Raw genomic sequence first — 17,881 nt, 5'->3', positions numbered from 1 at the left:
TTCGTTCTTTTTAGCTCTTTGCATCAAGTGGCTTCACACCTTGTCTGGTGCGATTTCATAAGAAACAACAACACAACAAAAAAACATTAAAATTTACACTGGTTATTAGTGTTGTCCCTACTATTCGTTGAGCAACTGCGGTTCATAGTTTGGTTTGTTATTGTGTCCCTGGTACTACTGGATAAGATTGTCTGAAAATACCGGCTTCCTAACCTACGATGCACCAAACATTAAGGCTATTTTTTCCTTTCCTTTTGCAAAACTCAATCATGTCCTGCGAAGTAAAAAACAAAAACAATAATTTCCCTCTACAAAACAACCAAGCCAAAGTAAAAAACATGAATAAATATTTGAAGATATAAAAAAACTTGAAACATAAAACTTTTTTCAAAATTATTGAATTCGACATGAAATAAGCAAAAGAAAAAAAAAAAGACGTTGATATGCCGTAAAACAAAAACAAGCTGAGAACTGCAGATTTGTGGAACTCTCTTCCTGCTGACTGTTTTCCTCCTATCTTGGTCTTTTCAAGACTCGGGCCAACAGACATCTAATGTCTTTGCAATAATCATCTTTTATTCTTGCTAGTTCCTTATATCTAGTGGCTTCATGACTTGTCTAAAGCGATTACCATAAAGAAACAAAAAAACATTAAAGTTTACCCTAGCTATTAGTATTGTTCACTATTCACTGAGTAGTTACGTTTTATAGTTTGATTCATTACGATGTCCATTGTCCATTTAGTTATTGTGTTCTTTGCATTAAATAGTGCACAAAACTATATCTTCTTCAGAAACAAGTTTGCATAATAATTCGGTTAAAGAAATCAAAAGGTATTCAATTAAGGAATTAAGTTAATACTATGCAAACAACACAGCAACTGTCCCATATCGTTTTAATGCAAATTCAAAAACTGCCGTCTGTTACGAAGAATCATGGGTCTGATTCCAGCTGTCTGGTACTACGATCATATACACAGCTTGTAATAAACTGTGCAAGAAAATGTCCTAATAGCAATTCAAACGTCGGTGCTAGTGTACGAAAAGGATCCCTAATTTCCGGCCTCTTTCTGGCGTCGGAAGATTTAGGTCAAGTGGTATTAGCTGACCAATCCCTCATCAAATTAATTAGGATTAAAATTAACAACAGTGATGGGATGATTCCAAAATTTTTCCTGATTCTGATACAATTTACGATTCCGATTTTTTTTAAATCTTTAAATATGCAGTTATAGAGTTAGTTTTTTTATCTTTTTTTTTTTTCAGATTACCATAATGTATTATATGCATAAATTTTCACAAGCACAAAACACACTTTTGGAGTGATCTAAAGATTTTTATTTTACTGATGTAAAATCAATAAATATTCATCATTTTATCTTTAGTGCTAGCGTTGGAAAATGAAATTTTAAACAAAATAAAACCAAAAAAATTAAACTATTAAAGGTATCATTTTTGGCATCGAAAAATAAGCACTAACTTTTCCAATTCCAATACCCCCAAAAGTTCTGATTTTTCCCATCCTTTATTGCGATTAATCGTCTCAACCCCAATTAACATGGATATGACCTTCATGAGGCAGATTTAGGGAACTCATAATAATATTTGGTAACATTGATTTTTTTATATTTGTTTAATACCTTTTCGGTTTTTTGTCTATAGTAAAAAATGCTTCAAAATTCTTTGGGTTGTTTTTTTTTAACTTCTTTTTTTAGTTTATTTCTGTTCAACTTTTAATAAAATCATAAAATTACAAAAGATAAAAGTAACTAATTTAAAAACTATTGTTTCCAAAATATAAAAAATCGAATCTTTTGGTTGGATAATAATAATAGAATCCAATTGATTATTATAATAATAACTATGAAAATACCCGTCCCAGGATGGTTAAAATTAATTCCATGAGCAAAGTTTTTCACCACATTCATGCTCTTTTACGAGGATTAAAATCAAGATATAATGATACTAAACTTTATGTCTAGTATCCTTATTCTAATTTTGATCAAATGTCTTCAATTGAAAGCTTAAGCTGTAGAAGTCTTAAAAACTCTATTGCACTGACCTGCTTTCCAGCTGACCACAACATGGTCATCTTCAAGTCCAATGCAAACAAGTTCCTGATGAACCATTCCCTTAAATAATCAAACTATACTCAATTTCCGCCACTAACGATTACTACACTGCTGTTCTGATGACTACCGTACACTCATTAACCCTAATTCTCGAGTGGCCTTCAGACCTTGATAAGTGGTGACTCCCTTTTAGAATGAAAAAGAAATTAAAATTCAGGGAATCTACCTTAATTGGTGTCCAATGACAATGGATCAAATCTGGTTGAATTTTCAAAGGGGAATTTGTATCCATATCGTCCACTAAAACCCTTTACAATACTTCAGAGAAACTGAAAATTGGGAGTATTAAAAATGTATAAAAATTGGGTTTTTATGTAGGACTTCCACACCCTTTTTGCCCCCTTTACATGAAATCAAATTAAGCTAAATATAGCTCAAATTACGATCCCTTACACATCGCAGTTATATTCTAAAAATTCATAATGGTCAGTTAGTTTAGGAGTGAATCTTGTACATACAACTATATAAACAGATAAATATACCTAGTTTTATACATGGATAGATATAATAGAATCCAAGATGGCTAACCTATTTATACTATAGTGTGAGTGTATTGTTCAAAATCAATTTTTAAGATTTTAAACTGACAATTAGAAAGTATTTTCTGGACTTGTCAGTTTAAACATGGAAATCAAATATCATGATCCTATCATAAAAAAAAGAAACAATTTCTTTCTTTTGCTGTTTGTTGAGTCAATTGTCAATTAAAAAAAAATTTATTTGAAGAAATAAAACAATCATTTTGAGATTTTCTTCCCTTTTTTTATCACCCTGAATATGTACGATATCTTGAAGCGATTAGCTCCTAAAAAGGCTACCATATTTTATCAATTCATTTTACCTATTTTATTTGCAACTCAATTTTATTTGTAATAAACACTTTGATTTTATTATTTGTTTATGATGTAATGAATATGGATACATTTGGGTTCTTTCTCATAAGAATATGATTAGTTGATGTAAACCATAAATATGGACAGGGAAAGATTTTGAAACATACGCTGACAGCCTAAAGCTTAAGCATACGACTACAAACAAATGTTCTTTAAGATGACTTGCTAAATTGTATTAACCAAATAGACACGATCACTCAGCTATTTAAACAAATATAGTCCTTTCTGAGACATATCAGTTTCTTACAAAACATAACAAACCTTCCCTTGACCATTACATTTATCCTGAGTAAAAAAACCCACAAAAAACAAACGAACTGTGAAAAAAAAAGAAAGTAGTTGTCACTCGAACTTTCTTTTTTTTAAGTGACTGAAAAAAAGCTAATATCGAATAAAAATAAAACTGAAAATCAATCCACACAATCAAAAAAAAGAAAAACAAATTATTTTTTTTTACTAAGGAGGTTACTGCTTACCAAGGTCCAAAGGCCACTCGAGGATAAGGGTTAAAGATTGTCAGGTGAGACAACACTGTGATGATTGGTAATGGTGGAAGTAGGGTAGAGTTAACTTGGCACAATCATGTTGACACACCGGTTCTCGTCAGATCACCAAAGTTAAGCAACGTTGAGACTGGCTAGTACCAGATGGGCGACCATTTGGGAAGGCGAGGTGCTGTATGTACCGCGAGGTAAAATACCAGGTTGAGAAACTGGCATGGTCTATCCTTCTCTCGAGGGTAGATGGGACTCTCTTAAGCCATGGTAGGCACCCCATGATGGCGTCACAATAAAAAATACCCTTGATAGCCCTGGCAAAGCACCAAGTATTCAGCTACCAACAAGATTTGAATTACACTACAAACTTGCGTAGTGAGTTCAATCTGCAGTGAAGACTAGAGTTTGATTATTTAATAAGACGGCTCAACAAGAACTTGTTCACATTAGACTAAGCAACCTCGTGGTATTGTGTTCTACAGCCGTAATTCTAGAAAAGAAACTTTGTTCATGGAATTTTCTTTTAGCTTTAAACATAGAGAGTAAAGGAAATTGTTGACAGTTGTTGTAACTAGACAAGTGTTAAAAAAGAAATAATTTTTTGCATGGTAGAGCAATTTGATCTGTCACTGCTGCGAAAAACCGATAAAACTAGTCAATAAAATATGTCAGCCTTTTTTGGGGGAGATAACCACTTCAAGATATGTTCCATTTGGAACTGCTGCCACTTTGGCTCCTTCCAGGATTGTCATAGCAGCTACCCATGCATTTGACGTTCGTTGGTTAGCTTATTGAGAGAAAAAAAGACAAACTATTATTTTGGTGCAAAAATAATGTCGTTTTTGACATGACGTTGAACGTCAAAAAACGACATTATTTTATTCCCCAACCTAATAAATGGGATGAGAAAACGAAAATAAAATTCTTACTTGTTTTATCGTACGTTGAACATTGGCTTCTAAATCCTTGAGACACATACGTCCACGTTCGTCGGTTTTCACCTTGACAAGATTCTCAATTCCAAGCCCCAAGAAAATGACGCCATGCAATGACGAATAATGAGACTGCAAAAAATACATTGATAATTATATAACATATAGAAAATATACACAAACACTTAAATAAATACGCACATGTAAAAACGCATACACAAAAAGACAGGTGCTAGGGCTATGACAACAACATATTCTTATAATTGTTTTGACTCCCGAGTATATATCCGACACAATTAGACACAGTTAATCAACCGAGAATCACATCACTCTATATAAAAGCATATACGATATCAACGGATACACACTCGAGAGTCAAAACAATGAAAAGAACATGCTGCTGTCCTAGCCCTAGTGATGACAGTGGCAAAGTGGTTAATGACACGGACTGACAACCTGCATGTGCCAAGTTCAAATCCAGTTTGTTCCACAGAAACATTTTCACTTAGATATGTTGGTAAGATTTATGTGGTACCTCTTGTAAGTAGCTGTTGTCTTTCTAGAAAGTATTATAACTAGAAAGATATCGGAGAAAGGAATGCCAACAATAATCATCAGATTCATTTGAAATGAATGAATGGTGCTCAACAACAATACAAAGATAAGACACACTCACGAACACACTCACAAATTCGCACACAAACACACTCACAGATACACACATCTTTGTTTTCGTCCACAGGTTGTTTTCGTCCATAACATTTTTCTGTTCAATTTATTCTCACTTTTAAGCAATTAAACGAATTAATCTCTAGTCTTATATAAAAAAAATTGCCTGTGTGTGAGTTCGTTCCCTATAGACTCGGAAACGGTTGGGCTGATTTTTAAAAAAATTTCACATGGTGTGTCTGGGAGTGTTCTTACGTAGGTTTTGTATTGGAATGCATCTGATAAGTATCGAAAATCAATAATCGAAAAATCCAATCAAAGAAAGAAGTCTGATTTTAAGCAAAGTTAACACTTTTGTACGACCTAACATAACAAGTGCATTTGAGTAATTTTATCACTGCACAAGCAGTACATTCTTTATTAAGACAGGGGCGCATTCGAAATGCGTGTTTCTTTTTAAAGCACAATTAATACATGATACTTGACTTTTGTACGTTTAACTTTAAATCCATTAATTATGTAAAAATAATTTCAAAATCAACAGTTAGTTCTTTGATAAGATAGGAGCACGTTCGAAATTAATATTTCTGTTCAGAGCACAATTAAACCATGATACTTGACTTTTTCATTTTAAACTTGAAGTGAAGCCATTATTTACAAATAATTTTATAAAATCAACAGTAGATTCTCTACAGTGCAATATAGACTATATATTATGGATTAAGTCACTGCAGGGGGTGGGGTAATGCTTCCTCCCAGTACACTGTGGTGGATCCCCAACTAGAGCTGGTGATCAAGAAAAAGTAGGGGAAAATGGAAAATTTGATGATTCTCATTCAATCCTGGATAACGTTGGGTCTCCCGGTTAGCAATTACATAAAATATAATATATAGAAAGTACACAAACACATGTCTAATAACTGTGGATCAAATTTGATACAAATCTAAAATATTAAAATTTTCCAATGGGAGGTTGTGCTTATATTATCCCCCTTATTTTTTAATATTTTTTTAAATACTCCAAAAATTGGGAAATATTTATTAATTGATGTCTATTCCCTATTGTTAAGATTTCACAAAAATCGGAGGTACCTAAATTTTCACTATCCCTTCTTTGCCACTTTAACATAAAACTAAATGAAACTAAATATAGCCCACATTACTCACCCAACACCTAGTTACAAAATTCATAATGATCGGTTAATTAGTTTAGGAGTGAATTCTATACATACAAATATACAAACATATCTAACTTTATATAAATACTAGACAGATGCCCATTCCAAGATATATGTGAATATATATGTAAGGATTCGTGGCGTAGTGGTTAAAGTACTAGATAAAAATTCAATTGTAAGTTACACTCTTCTGGAGGTTAAAGGTTCAACCCTCAGTGTGGGCAACATATAAAATACAATTGCGAATTACTTAGGATTTCTACCCGGTCATGGCTGATGGAACAAAAGCATGCTACCCCCATGAATTAAATAAATGGTTACGTTACAAAATTCTGTACAAATTCCCAAGTTCGACAGTAAGATTTCAGAGTTTTACAAAAAGATTACGAATTTGACAAGATACACGTGAAGAAAATAGGAGGTTACATCGACTGAAACGTTGTGAAAATAAAACTGAAGTCGAAGACAGTAGTCTGAATAATACAAATAAATTTTTGTATCAGAATTTGCCCTATAACATTGAACTGTAGAAATTCATTGTAATAATAATTTCACCATGATGATTCCTTTTTGTTCTCTTGAACGTTCCAATTCTTGATATGTATATACTAACAGACCGCCTGGCGTTGCCCGGTCGTAAGATATGCTTAAATATGATAGTTTAATTCGTGCAGATTACATATTTATGACTATAGAGACAATTATCTATCGATTATTATATTGAACCTAAAATATAGTAATGAGATCAAAACTAAAACATATATATAACTTGGTTGTCATCAGTTAGAATCAAAACCAAAACATACAACTCTCCACCTTCATCCCTTAGTCTCTGAGCCACGCCCATATGCATGCATATGTGTGTGTGTGTGTATATATATATATATATATATATATATATATATATATATTAGTGATGGGACGATTCCAATATTTTTTCAGATTCCGATAAAATTACCTAGTTCATATTAAATTCCCGATTTCATACTAAATTCCTGATCGCGATTCTTTATAAATCTCTAAATATTTAACTATAATGTGCCTATTTTTCATGTACATTGTATAAATATATGTTAATTGTGCATATATTTTCTCAAACGTAAAATGCACGTGTGGTGGATGATCTGTCGGTTTTAGTTTTACTGGAAGTTTAAAATAATAAATATTTATAATTTGATCATTACTATCAACAGTGAAAAGCTTTTTAAAGCAAAATTAAATCAAAAATTAAAAAATCGTTCTCCGGGGGGGGGGGGGTCATCGGAAAATAAGAAAGTTTTCTGATTCCGATACCTCCAAAAGTGCTGATTTTACTGGTTCTCGATTTCAATTCATCGTCCCAACACTAATATATATATATATATACATACAGTCACCTGTCATCCTTTTTTTTTATAAGATGGAATCACTCAAGACAAAGCGCTAGCAAGCAAAGTCACAGAGTTTTATATTAGGTTGGAAAGAAAGTTCTTGTGGAAATTTTAATTTTGATTTCAAATAATGTATTTTCAAATAAGGTTTCGTCATAATAACTTTACAGACATATAAAATATATCACTTTAAAGAGCGTTTTTCCCTCTAATCATTTAAATTACAATCGTTTTAAAACAATTATGTCTTCTTTTCAGAACGTTGAATACAAGATGAAAAAAAAAAGCAAATTCACACAATTTTCTTATTTCAATTCAAGCTAAACCGAAATGAAGTGTTTGGCCCAGGAATCACTAAACGCACACCACAATGGTAGTTTATGAAATTTGGTGCCGGCGACGAGAGTCTTGAAAATGGTGAGCGCAGTGGTCGGCCATCGGTGTTGACAATGATCAATTAAGAGCCTCAGTTGAAGCCAATACATGCACAATTGTTTGAGAACTTGCTTCTGAATTAGATGTAATGGATACAACGATTTCCAACCACTTAAGAGAGGTTGGAAAGACAAAAGAACTTGATGAATGGGTGCCTCACAAAACAAAAAGAAACCACATTATGAAGTGTCATGTTCCCTTTTTTTATACAACAAGAAAGACCTGTTTCTTCAAATTGTAACTTGCGATGAAAAGTGGGTTCTTTATGACAACTCAGCTCAGTGATTAGATGCCGACAAAGCTCCATGACACTTTCTGAAGCAAGAGTTGCACCAAAAGAAGGCTATACCGACTGTTTTGTGGTCTGCGACCAGTCTCATCCATTACGGCTTTTTGAATGCAGGCAATACTATTACAGCGAAGAAGTACTCTCAAGAAATGGATGAAATGCATTAGAAACTTTGACAACAACACCCAGCATTAGTTAACAAAAAAGGCCCAATTCTCCTCCACGATAATGCCCGACTGAACGTTGCTAAACCGACCCTGCAGAAGCTGAATGAATTGGGCTACGAAACTGCCTCATCTGACATACTTTTCAGACCTTTTTAGAGCATCTTCACAACTTTCTGCATAAGAAATGCTTCAAAAACCTAAGTGATATTAAAAACACCTTTAGTAACTTCAGCGGTATCAGAATGCAAGATGTTTACGTTACTCGCATAAATACACTTATTTGGCAAACGTGTGTTGCTTCTGCTAGTGCTTATTCCGATGAATAAATTTTCCTCTGAGCCGAGATATGTTTACCTGAATTTAAAAGTTAAAAATCGCAAGAACTTTCTTGTTAATCTGATAATTATATATGTCCTTTTTATAAGGTATAATATTAGTTACTTACCCCTTCTGAAGAATAGACTACCATTTTTTCTTGGTTGTACATGCCGGTTCTTTTGAAGTCTGGGTTCATTCTATAACGGCCGAGATGTATTCCCATAATATTGGCAAACGAACCACCTGATGTGATTAAAAAAAAAAAAGCTAAGGTCATATTCCAACAGACTTGATTCTCGGAGGAAACATAATTTATGCTTTGACCATGTACAGTGATAAAAAAGGATAGAAGGCAAAACAAGAAAGGGCTTAGTGGATTAGAAAATATTTTTTTTTTAATTTAACAACATGTAAAGGTACGTTTCTGAATTATTAAGATGGGGATTGATAATTCGTGTTATATTCACATCTTTTCAGTCGATGTAACCTCCAACCATCTTCAAGTGTATATTGTTGAACTCGGAAATCTTTCTATCATACTTGGAAATCTGCACGAAATTTCAAACAGAACCCTTTATTCAATCCCCAGGAATAGCATGCTCTCGTTCTATCAGTCATTACTGGGTAGAAGTTTTAAGTAATTCAAAAATTATATTTTTGAATGTCACCCACATTGAGGATTGAACCTTCTACCTCCAAGGGCCCATGGAAAAGGGAATAAAGTACTAGATAAACTTTAGATGCAAGTTACACTCTTCTGCAGATTGATAGTTCAATCCTCAGCGTGGGCAACGCACAAAAATACAATTGCAAATTACTTAGTACGTCTTCTGGCTGATCGAACGAAACCATGCTAACCCATTGGATCAAATAAAATTTCATTTAGATACCTTACTTTGACAGAAAGATTCCCTAGTAAGACTTCAAGTAAGAAGGTCGGAGGTTACATTGACCGAAATATTATGAAAATAAAACTCAAAATGAGAACAGTAGTTCAACTGATCTATATCCCATTTTTAGTTTTGGTATTTCGGATGCGTTTGTCCCATGTGAAGAGGGGTATCAGGTCAATGCAAACGGTTTTGCTGGAGGACCATTTTTAACTATTATAATTTATTTTATGCATATTATTATTTAAACATATTACCATGATTAATTTATAACTTTTTTCTTTCACATTATTAACGAATAATTCATATTTTTCTGCAATATTCTCACTCATCTTGACTGCAAAATGATCTTTAATCAACAGTAAGGGAATCATCTTCCATCATGATAATGCTCGTCCATTTACTGACGAAAGATCTCTTAGGAGAATTTTGTTGGAGAATCTTTCTCCATCCTGCATATTCTCCTAATCTTGTTCCTTCGAATTATTTTAAGGATTACAAAACCATTTAAATGGCCTTAGGTGCCTTCATGAGAAAATATTAAACATTAGTTAGATTCACATTTCACTGCAAAACCTAAAGAATTCTACAAGCGAGGCATTCATAAGCTCGTTGACAGATGAAATCAAGTTATAGAGAGCAAAGATTAATTAATAAAGATTTTTAAAAATAGGTTTTCATTTTTAAGATGAAATTTTAAATCGGCAAAACTTTTGCACCGACCTGATACATTGTTACTTCGAAACAAAATATTTTCAAATGTTGCATCATTGGTAACATTTCCTTTTGTTATCTTCATCATATATCACACATTGCATCCGTTTTGTATTGTATTTGCCAATATGACATCAAGTTCTTTTCATTTTATTTTAGACTTTCCTCCTCCTCTTATATATTGAGAACCTACACTAGAGAGATTATGTTAACTAGTACGAATTTCAGGAGGGTTACATTAATAACATGTCAGGACAACTTTTTTTTTTTTTATTACATTTTCACCCCAAACAAGGCAAATTGCCACTTTGGTGTAGGGGGCTACTATCAGGGGCAACAACTATCGTGGTACTATGTAGGAATTTGGACAGCAAGATGTTGGTTCACGTTACACTTGAACTTCTGCACGTCAGTACAGTTGGGGAAGCAGGGACCTGGAATGGAATTCCAAAGTCTGGCGGTTCTGGGGAAGAAACTATTGGAGTAGAAAGATCTTTTACATCTAGGGATCTCTACAGTGTGGGGGTGGGATTTAGCAGCCTGTTGGGTTTGTCGAGGGTGCTCACGTCGTGGGGGCACAAGTGCTTGCAGTTCATCAGAGCATTCACCACTAAAATACTTGTAGAACTTGATGGAAAATGGAAATAGACCCAGTGCATTTAGTGTGATTGACATGAGAGTTCAAAGGTCAACTCCCTAACCAAAACGCACTAGAAGGTCATGATATTACAGAGAAATTCATCACGTGTTCCGGGAACAGAATAAAGTTTCTAAACAGTTCAAGTCGAAGAAGTCGACAGACAAGACATGCCCAACAATTTAGAAATCTTGGCGAACATTTCCTCGAGACTGTCAGTTCATCGACCATTTTAAGTAAGAAAATTAAGCAAAAAACGAATTAATTTTAACATCTCCTTTTAGTCTCTCCTCTCATGAATGAACTTCTCTTCCCAATAAAACCTTTGAAGCCACAACATGTCTCCATTATTTTCATGCAAGTTTTATTCATATATTTAAAATGCCAATTAACAGCCACTAGACGACGCAACCATGCAGAGAACAGACCACATAGAAAGGCAATGACCGCGCATGTATGTAAAAAAGACTTTTATTATTTGATTTCTGTCTTGATCGCTTACCAGTAAAACCCCACAAGTGCATAAGTATGCGTTTGTTGGGAATGACGTAAAGAAACAGTTTAACATTCGTTTAGCATTGTGTTTATATGAAATGTTACTTCATCTCCCTAAACCACAACACTCATAGTTCCGTGCATTCCATCATTTTCTCTTTACAAGTAAATAATATGTTTCTGAATTTTTGAGATGACGAATGATAATTCATATTATTTGGACTACTGTTTTTATCTTAAGTGTTATTTTCATAACATTTCAGATGATGTAACCTCAAACCATCTTTAGGTATATCTTGTTGAACACGGGAATCTTTTTGTTGAACTTGAGGATCTTCACGATTAGACAGAAAGATTTCCGAGTTCAACAGAAAAATTCCAGAGTTTGACAAGATACATCTGAAGAAGGTCGAAGGTAACATCAATCGAAATGTGAAAATAACACTCAAAATGAGAACAGTAGTCCAGAGATTCCAAATTGCACTTATAAACTTTTACTTGAAGTTATGGTATAGAATTGTTCTTTTTATCTGTTTTATGGGGAAAGAAAGTCTGCAATGTTTCTTAAATGGTTATGCGTGACGTTGCTTCTCATGTTTATGTCTCACATAACCATTATCTTTTTTTTATACTTTTATTTATCTGAAATCATACAAATAATTTGAAATAAATAATAGTATTTCATTGGTTGTGTATGATGTGACTGTGTTGTTGAGTGAAAACTTACCTGGGCAAAATATCCCATCACCATTGGGGTAGCCAATCAGTTTGTTTATTTTCTGGATGAGATAATGCTCGACTATCGTAAATGCCGGTGAAACCTCATATGTATGCCTAAACAGAAAAATCAAGCATTTGATAGATAAAAGTGTAAACAAAGAAGTGTACTTCAAGAATTTATGGAAATAAATATAATCTAAACAAGATAAGAGGAAATTAGGAGACAGACGAGTCAGATTGGGTCGCGAGCAGATTAAGAGAAAAGAGAAAAAGAGAGAGAGGGAGAGAGAAAGAGACTAAGAAGAAAGGCCACAGGGAAGAGAGACTAAGAAGAGAGACCAGAAGGAAGAGAGACTAAGAATAAAGATGGGAAGAGAGTTAAATTAGAAAGGGACACGCCAATAAGAGAATACAGAAGGGAGAGAGTAACTAAAAAAGAGGTTGAAAGGCGACAGACTGAGAAGAGAGGCTAGAAGGGAGAGAAGCTGGAAGGAATAGAAATTAGAACAGTTAGAGATCATGAAGAGAGACTGGATAAGAGAGACACTAAGAAGAGAAAACGAGAAGGAGATAGTGACTAAGAAAAAAGAGTAAGAGAGAAAGAGCAAATAAGAAAAGAGGCCGATAGGGAAAGAGACTAAGAAGGTAATCCGGAAGGAAGAGAGATTAAAAGGAGAGACGAGAAGGATTAGAGACTAAGAAGAATGATTGGAAAGGCAAGAGTCTAAAAAGAGATTGGGTTATATATATATAAGATAAAGCGTGAAGTTAAATAGGAACTTTATTACATTATCAAGTCAATAAAGGTTACAAAGAGGGATAAAGCTTTTTTTTAGGTCATGGCATTTTGAAGCTGAATGTTTCTCGTCAGAAGAGGAGACAAAGTCGGCAGTATACAAAGGTAAAGATAAAAAGACATCAACTTTGAAAACATTCTGATTAGAAATGGAAAAATATTTTAGCTTAGAATTGGCCAAAAAAAAATGTATATATATAAAAGTATATTTACAAAGCAGTGTTCATGGAGTCTGTCACCCAGGAACCAGCCAAGCCATACGGATCAACAAATCCATACAATTGGTTGTAAAATCCAGGTTTACCTGAAATTACACAAAAAACATAAGATCAATTGAAGAATCAAGGAAAGGCACGAATTATTTTCCTTTTTTTTTTTTTTACAATTTTTTTTTTATTTTGGATTTTACTGGGGACATGGTATCCTACCAGATAACAAATATTCACCCACTATTCTAGAGACTTTAATTAAGAGATTTTCGATGCTTTTAACAGTTCTTTTAAGTACAATTGTTTGAACCTTTCCTGCACTTGCTAAACGAGATAATTTTAAAAGTTCCTTTTTCATGAACACAGTGGCTCTTATCATTACTGAAATAATTGAAATCTTTCTAAGGTTTCATTTTCTTTTTGTGTCGAATATAAGACTTTAGTATTTAACGTGCTGTATATACTATCAGTTATTATGCACGATTAAACATATTTTTTATCTGGAAAACATATTAAAGGGAAAATAACTCTTTTCCCTTGGTTATCTCCTTTGCTTTAAACATATATTGCCAGTAAAGTTATGCTCCTTGCATATTTCAGAAGGTAGACATCTTGGATTAAAATGTGTTACAGAGCTCTCTCCAAGAAAGACGTTTTAGACTAAGTAATTAATTGTTCACTTGTAAATGGGAGATAAATATTTATTGCTTATTTATACAGAGAAGTGTTATTTAATTCTTTCTTTATATTCGTCCCATAAGTACCATCAATACAATCAATTATTAGAAAAAACATAATGAAGTTCAATAATAAATAATAGTTCACCATGAATTGATGGATAACTCAAGACAAAAAAATGCTTTTCAAATCATGTTATGCTAAAATAACACATATGTTTTGTAGATACTTTTTCAGATTCCAATTCAATTCATAACAATATAGCATTGGCGTCTTCCAGCATGGTCACGGAAGCAGATGATGTCCTCCAGTTGAGGAAACGTTAAACAGGATATTGCAATGAATTGAGCTCTATGAAGACCACTTGTCCATAATAAAATAAATACAAACTGAAATGACATGGCATGTGACACAATTGATCAGGTTTGTTCAGACAAGCGTATATGATAAATAAACAGAAAATCTGTAACCATTAACGAATGTTTCAATAAAAAATACACGCATCTCTCTTACCAACTTTAACGCTCATCTGAATAATTTTATCACAAAAACCCAGAAGCGCTTGGTGATCGCTTCCTTTTTCACCAATGTCGAGTTGAAGTTCTTTCTGAAAAATAAAAAAAAAAATAGAAAAAAAATATACATTTTCGTCTGTTGTTGTTTTGATAATAAAAACGTTAGATGCTGAAGTTGTACTTTTAAGATATTGTGTATGTGTTATTTATAAGAATAATAAATATTTGGTGTTAGTGCATTATAATTAAATATTTGGTGTTAGTGCATTATAATTGAATATTTGGTGTTAGTGCATTATAATTGAATATTTGGTGTTAGTGCATTATAATTGAATATTTGGTGTTAGTGCATTATAATTGAATATTTGGTGTTAGTGCATTATAATTGAATATTTGGTGTTAGTGCATTATAATTGAATATTTGGTGTTAGTGCATTATAATTGAATATTTGGTGTTAGTGCATTATAATTGAATATTTGGTGTTAGTGCATTATAATTGAATATTTGGTGTTAGTGCATTATAATTGAATATTTGGTGTTAGTGCATTATAATTAAATATTTGGTGTTAGTGCATTATAATTGAATATTTGGTGTTAGTGCATTATAATTGAATATTTGGTGTTAGTGCATTATAATTGAATATTTGGTGTTAGTGCATTATAATTGAATATTTGGTGTTAGTGCATTATAATTGAATATTTGGTGTTAGTGCATTATAATTGAATATTTGGTGTTAGTGCATTATAATTGAATATTTGGTGTTAGTGCATTATAATTGAATATTTGGTGTTAGTGCATTATAATTGAATATTTGGTGTTAGTGCATTATAATTGAATATTTGGTGTTAGTGCATTATAATTGAATATTTGGTGTTAGTGCATTATAATTGAATATTTGGTGTTAGTGCATTATAATTAAATATTTGGTGTTAGTGCATTATAATTAAATATTTGGTGTTAGTGCATTATAATTAAATATTTGGTGTTAGTGCATTATAATTGAATATTTGGTGTTAGTGCATTATAATTGAATATTTGGTGTTAGTGCATTATAATTGAATATTTGGTGTTAGTGCATTATAATTGAATATTTGGTGTTCGTGAATTATAATTGAATATTTGGTGTTCGTGCATTATAATTGAATATTTGGTGTTAGTGCATTATAATTGACTATTTGGTGTTAGTGCATTATAATTGACTATTTTGTGTTAGTGCATTATAATTGAATATTTGGTGTTAGTGCATTATAATTGAATATTTGGTGTTAGTGCATTAAAATTGAATATTTGGTGTTAGTGCATTATAATTGAATATTTGGTGTTAGTGCATTATAATTGAATATTTGGTGTTAGTGCATTATAATTGAATATTTGGTGTTAGTGCATTATAATTGAATATTTGGTGTTAGTGCATTATAATTGAATATTTGGTGTTAGTGCATTATAATTGAATATTTGGTGTTAGTGCATTATAATTGAATATTTGGTGTTAGTGCATTATAATTGAATATTTGGTGTTAGTGCATTATAATTGAATATTTGGTGTTAGTGCATTATAATTGAATATTTGGTGTTAGTGCATTATAATTGAATATTTGGTGTTAGTGCATTATAATTGAATATTTGGTGTTAGTGCATTATAATTGAATATTTGGTGTTAGTGCATTATAATTGAATATTTGGTGTTAGTGCATTATAATTGAATATTTGGTGTTAGTGCATTATAATTGAATATTTGGTGTTAGTGCATTATAATTGAATATTTGGTGTTAGTGCATTATAATTGAATATTTGGTGTTAGTGCATTATAATTGAATATTTGGTGTTAGTGCATTATAATTGAATATTTGGTGTTAGTGCATTATAATTGAATATTTGGTGTTAGTGCATTATAATTGAATATTTGGTGTTAGTGCATTATAATTGAATATTTGGTGTTAGTGCATTATAATTGAATATTTGGTGTTAGTGCATTATAATTGAATATTTGGTGTTAGTGCATTATAATTAAATATTTGGTGTTAGTGCATTATAATTAAATATTTGGTGTTAGTGCATTATAATTAAATATTTGGTGTTAGTGCATTATAATTAAATATTTGGTGTTAGTGCATTATAATTGAATATTTGGTGTTCGTGAATTATAATTGAATATTTGGTGTTAGTGAATTATAATTGAATATTTGGTGTTAGTGCATTATAATTGAATATTTGGTGTTAGTGCATTAGAATTGAATATTTGGTGTTAGTGCATTATAATTGAATATTTGGTGTTAGTGCATTAAAATTGAATATTTGGTGTTAGTGCATTATAATTGAATATTTGGTGTTAGTGCATTATAATTGAATATTTGGTGTTAGTGCATTATAATTGAATATTTGGTGTTAGTGCATTATAATTGAATATTTGGTGTTAGTGCATTATAATTGAATATTTGGTGTTAGTGCATTATAATTGAATATTTGGTGTTAGTGCATTATAATTAAATATTTGGTGTTAGTGCATTATAATTAAATATTTGGTGTTAGTGTATTATAATTAAATATTTGGTGTTAGTGCATTATAATTGAATATTTGGTGTTAGTGCATTATAATTGAATATTTGGTGTTAGTGCATTATAATTGAATATTTGGTGTTAGTGCATTATAATTGAATATTTGGTGTTAGTGCATTATAATTGAATATTTGGTGTTAGTGCATTATAATTGAATATTTGGTGTTAGTGCATTATAATTAAATATTTGGTGTTAGTGCATTATAATTAAATATTTGGTGTTAGTGCATTAAAATTGAATATTTGGTGTTAGTGCATTATAATTAAATATTTGGTGTTAGTGCATTATAATTAAATATTTGGTGTTAGTGCATTATAATTGAATATTTGGTGTTAGTGCATTATAATTGAATATTTGGTGTTAGTGCATTATAATTGAATATTTGGTGTTAGTGCATTAAAATTGAATATTTGGTGTTAGTGCATTATAATTGAATATTTGGTGTTAGTGCATTATAATTGAATATTTGGTGTTAGTGAATTATAATTGAATATTTGGTGTTAGTGCATTATAATTGAATATTTGGTGTTAGTGCATTATAATTGAATATTTGGTGTTAGTGAATTATAATTGAATATTTGGTGTTAGTGAATTATAATTGAATATTTGGTGTTAGTGCATTATAATTGAATATTTGGTGTTAGTGCATTATAATTGAATATTTGGTGTTAGTGCATTATAATTGAATATTTGGTGTTAGTGCATTATAATTGAATATTTGGTGTTAGTGCATTATAATTGAATATTTGGTGTTAGTGCATTATAATTGAATATTTGGTGTTAGTGCAT

The 17,881-nt window shown here is 31.7% G+C and overlaps 1 protein-coding gene across 1 annotated transcript in view; it reads right to left on the bottom strand.

The window, feature by feature from the left end:
- LOC145258245 (cysteine sulfinic acid decarboxylase-like) overlaps window positions 1-17,881 on the bottom strand; it is a 117,205-nt gene that overhangs the window by 29,928 nt on the left and 69,396 nt on the right. The window contains exons 6-10 of the mRNA XM_080116219.1: window positions 14,532-14,625; window positions 13,345-13,435; window positions 12,343-12,449; window positions 9,007-9,122; window positions 4,451-4,585 (exon numbers count right to left, since the gene is read on the bottom strand). Coding sequence (XP_079972345.1) covers window positions 4,451-4,585; window positions 9,007-9,122; window positions 12,343-12,449; window positions 13,345-13,435; window positions 14,532-14,625 — 543 coding nt within the window. The remainder of the gene's footprint in view (window positions 1-4,450; window positions 4,586-9,006; window positions 9,123-12,342; window positions 12,450-13,344; window positions 13,436-14,531; window positions 14,626-17,881) is intronic.

Source organism: Euprymna scolopes, chromosome 33, assembly GCF_053919585.1.
Source record: "Euprymna scolopes isolate OS-2025 chromosome 33, ASM5391958v1, whole genome shotgun sequence".
Lineage (NCBI taxonomy): Eukaryota > Metazoa > Mollusca > Cephalopoda > Sepiida > Sepiolidae > Euprymna > Euprymna scolopes.
The sequence above is the reverse complement of the archived record's forward strand: the minus strand, read 5'-3'. Positions and strand labels throughout refer to the sequence as shown.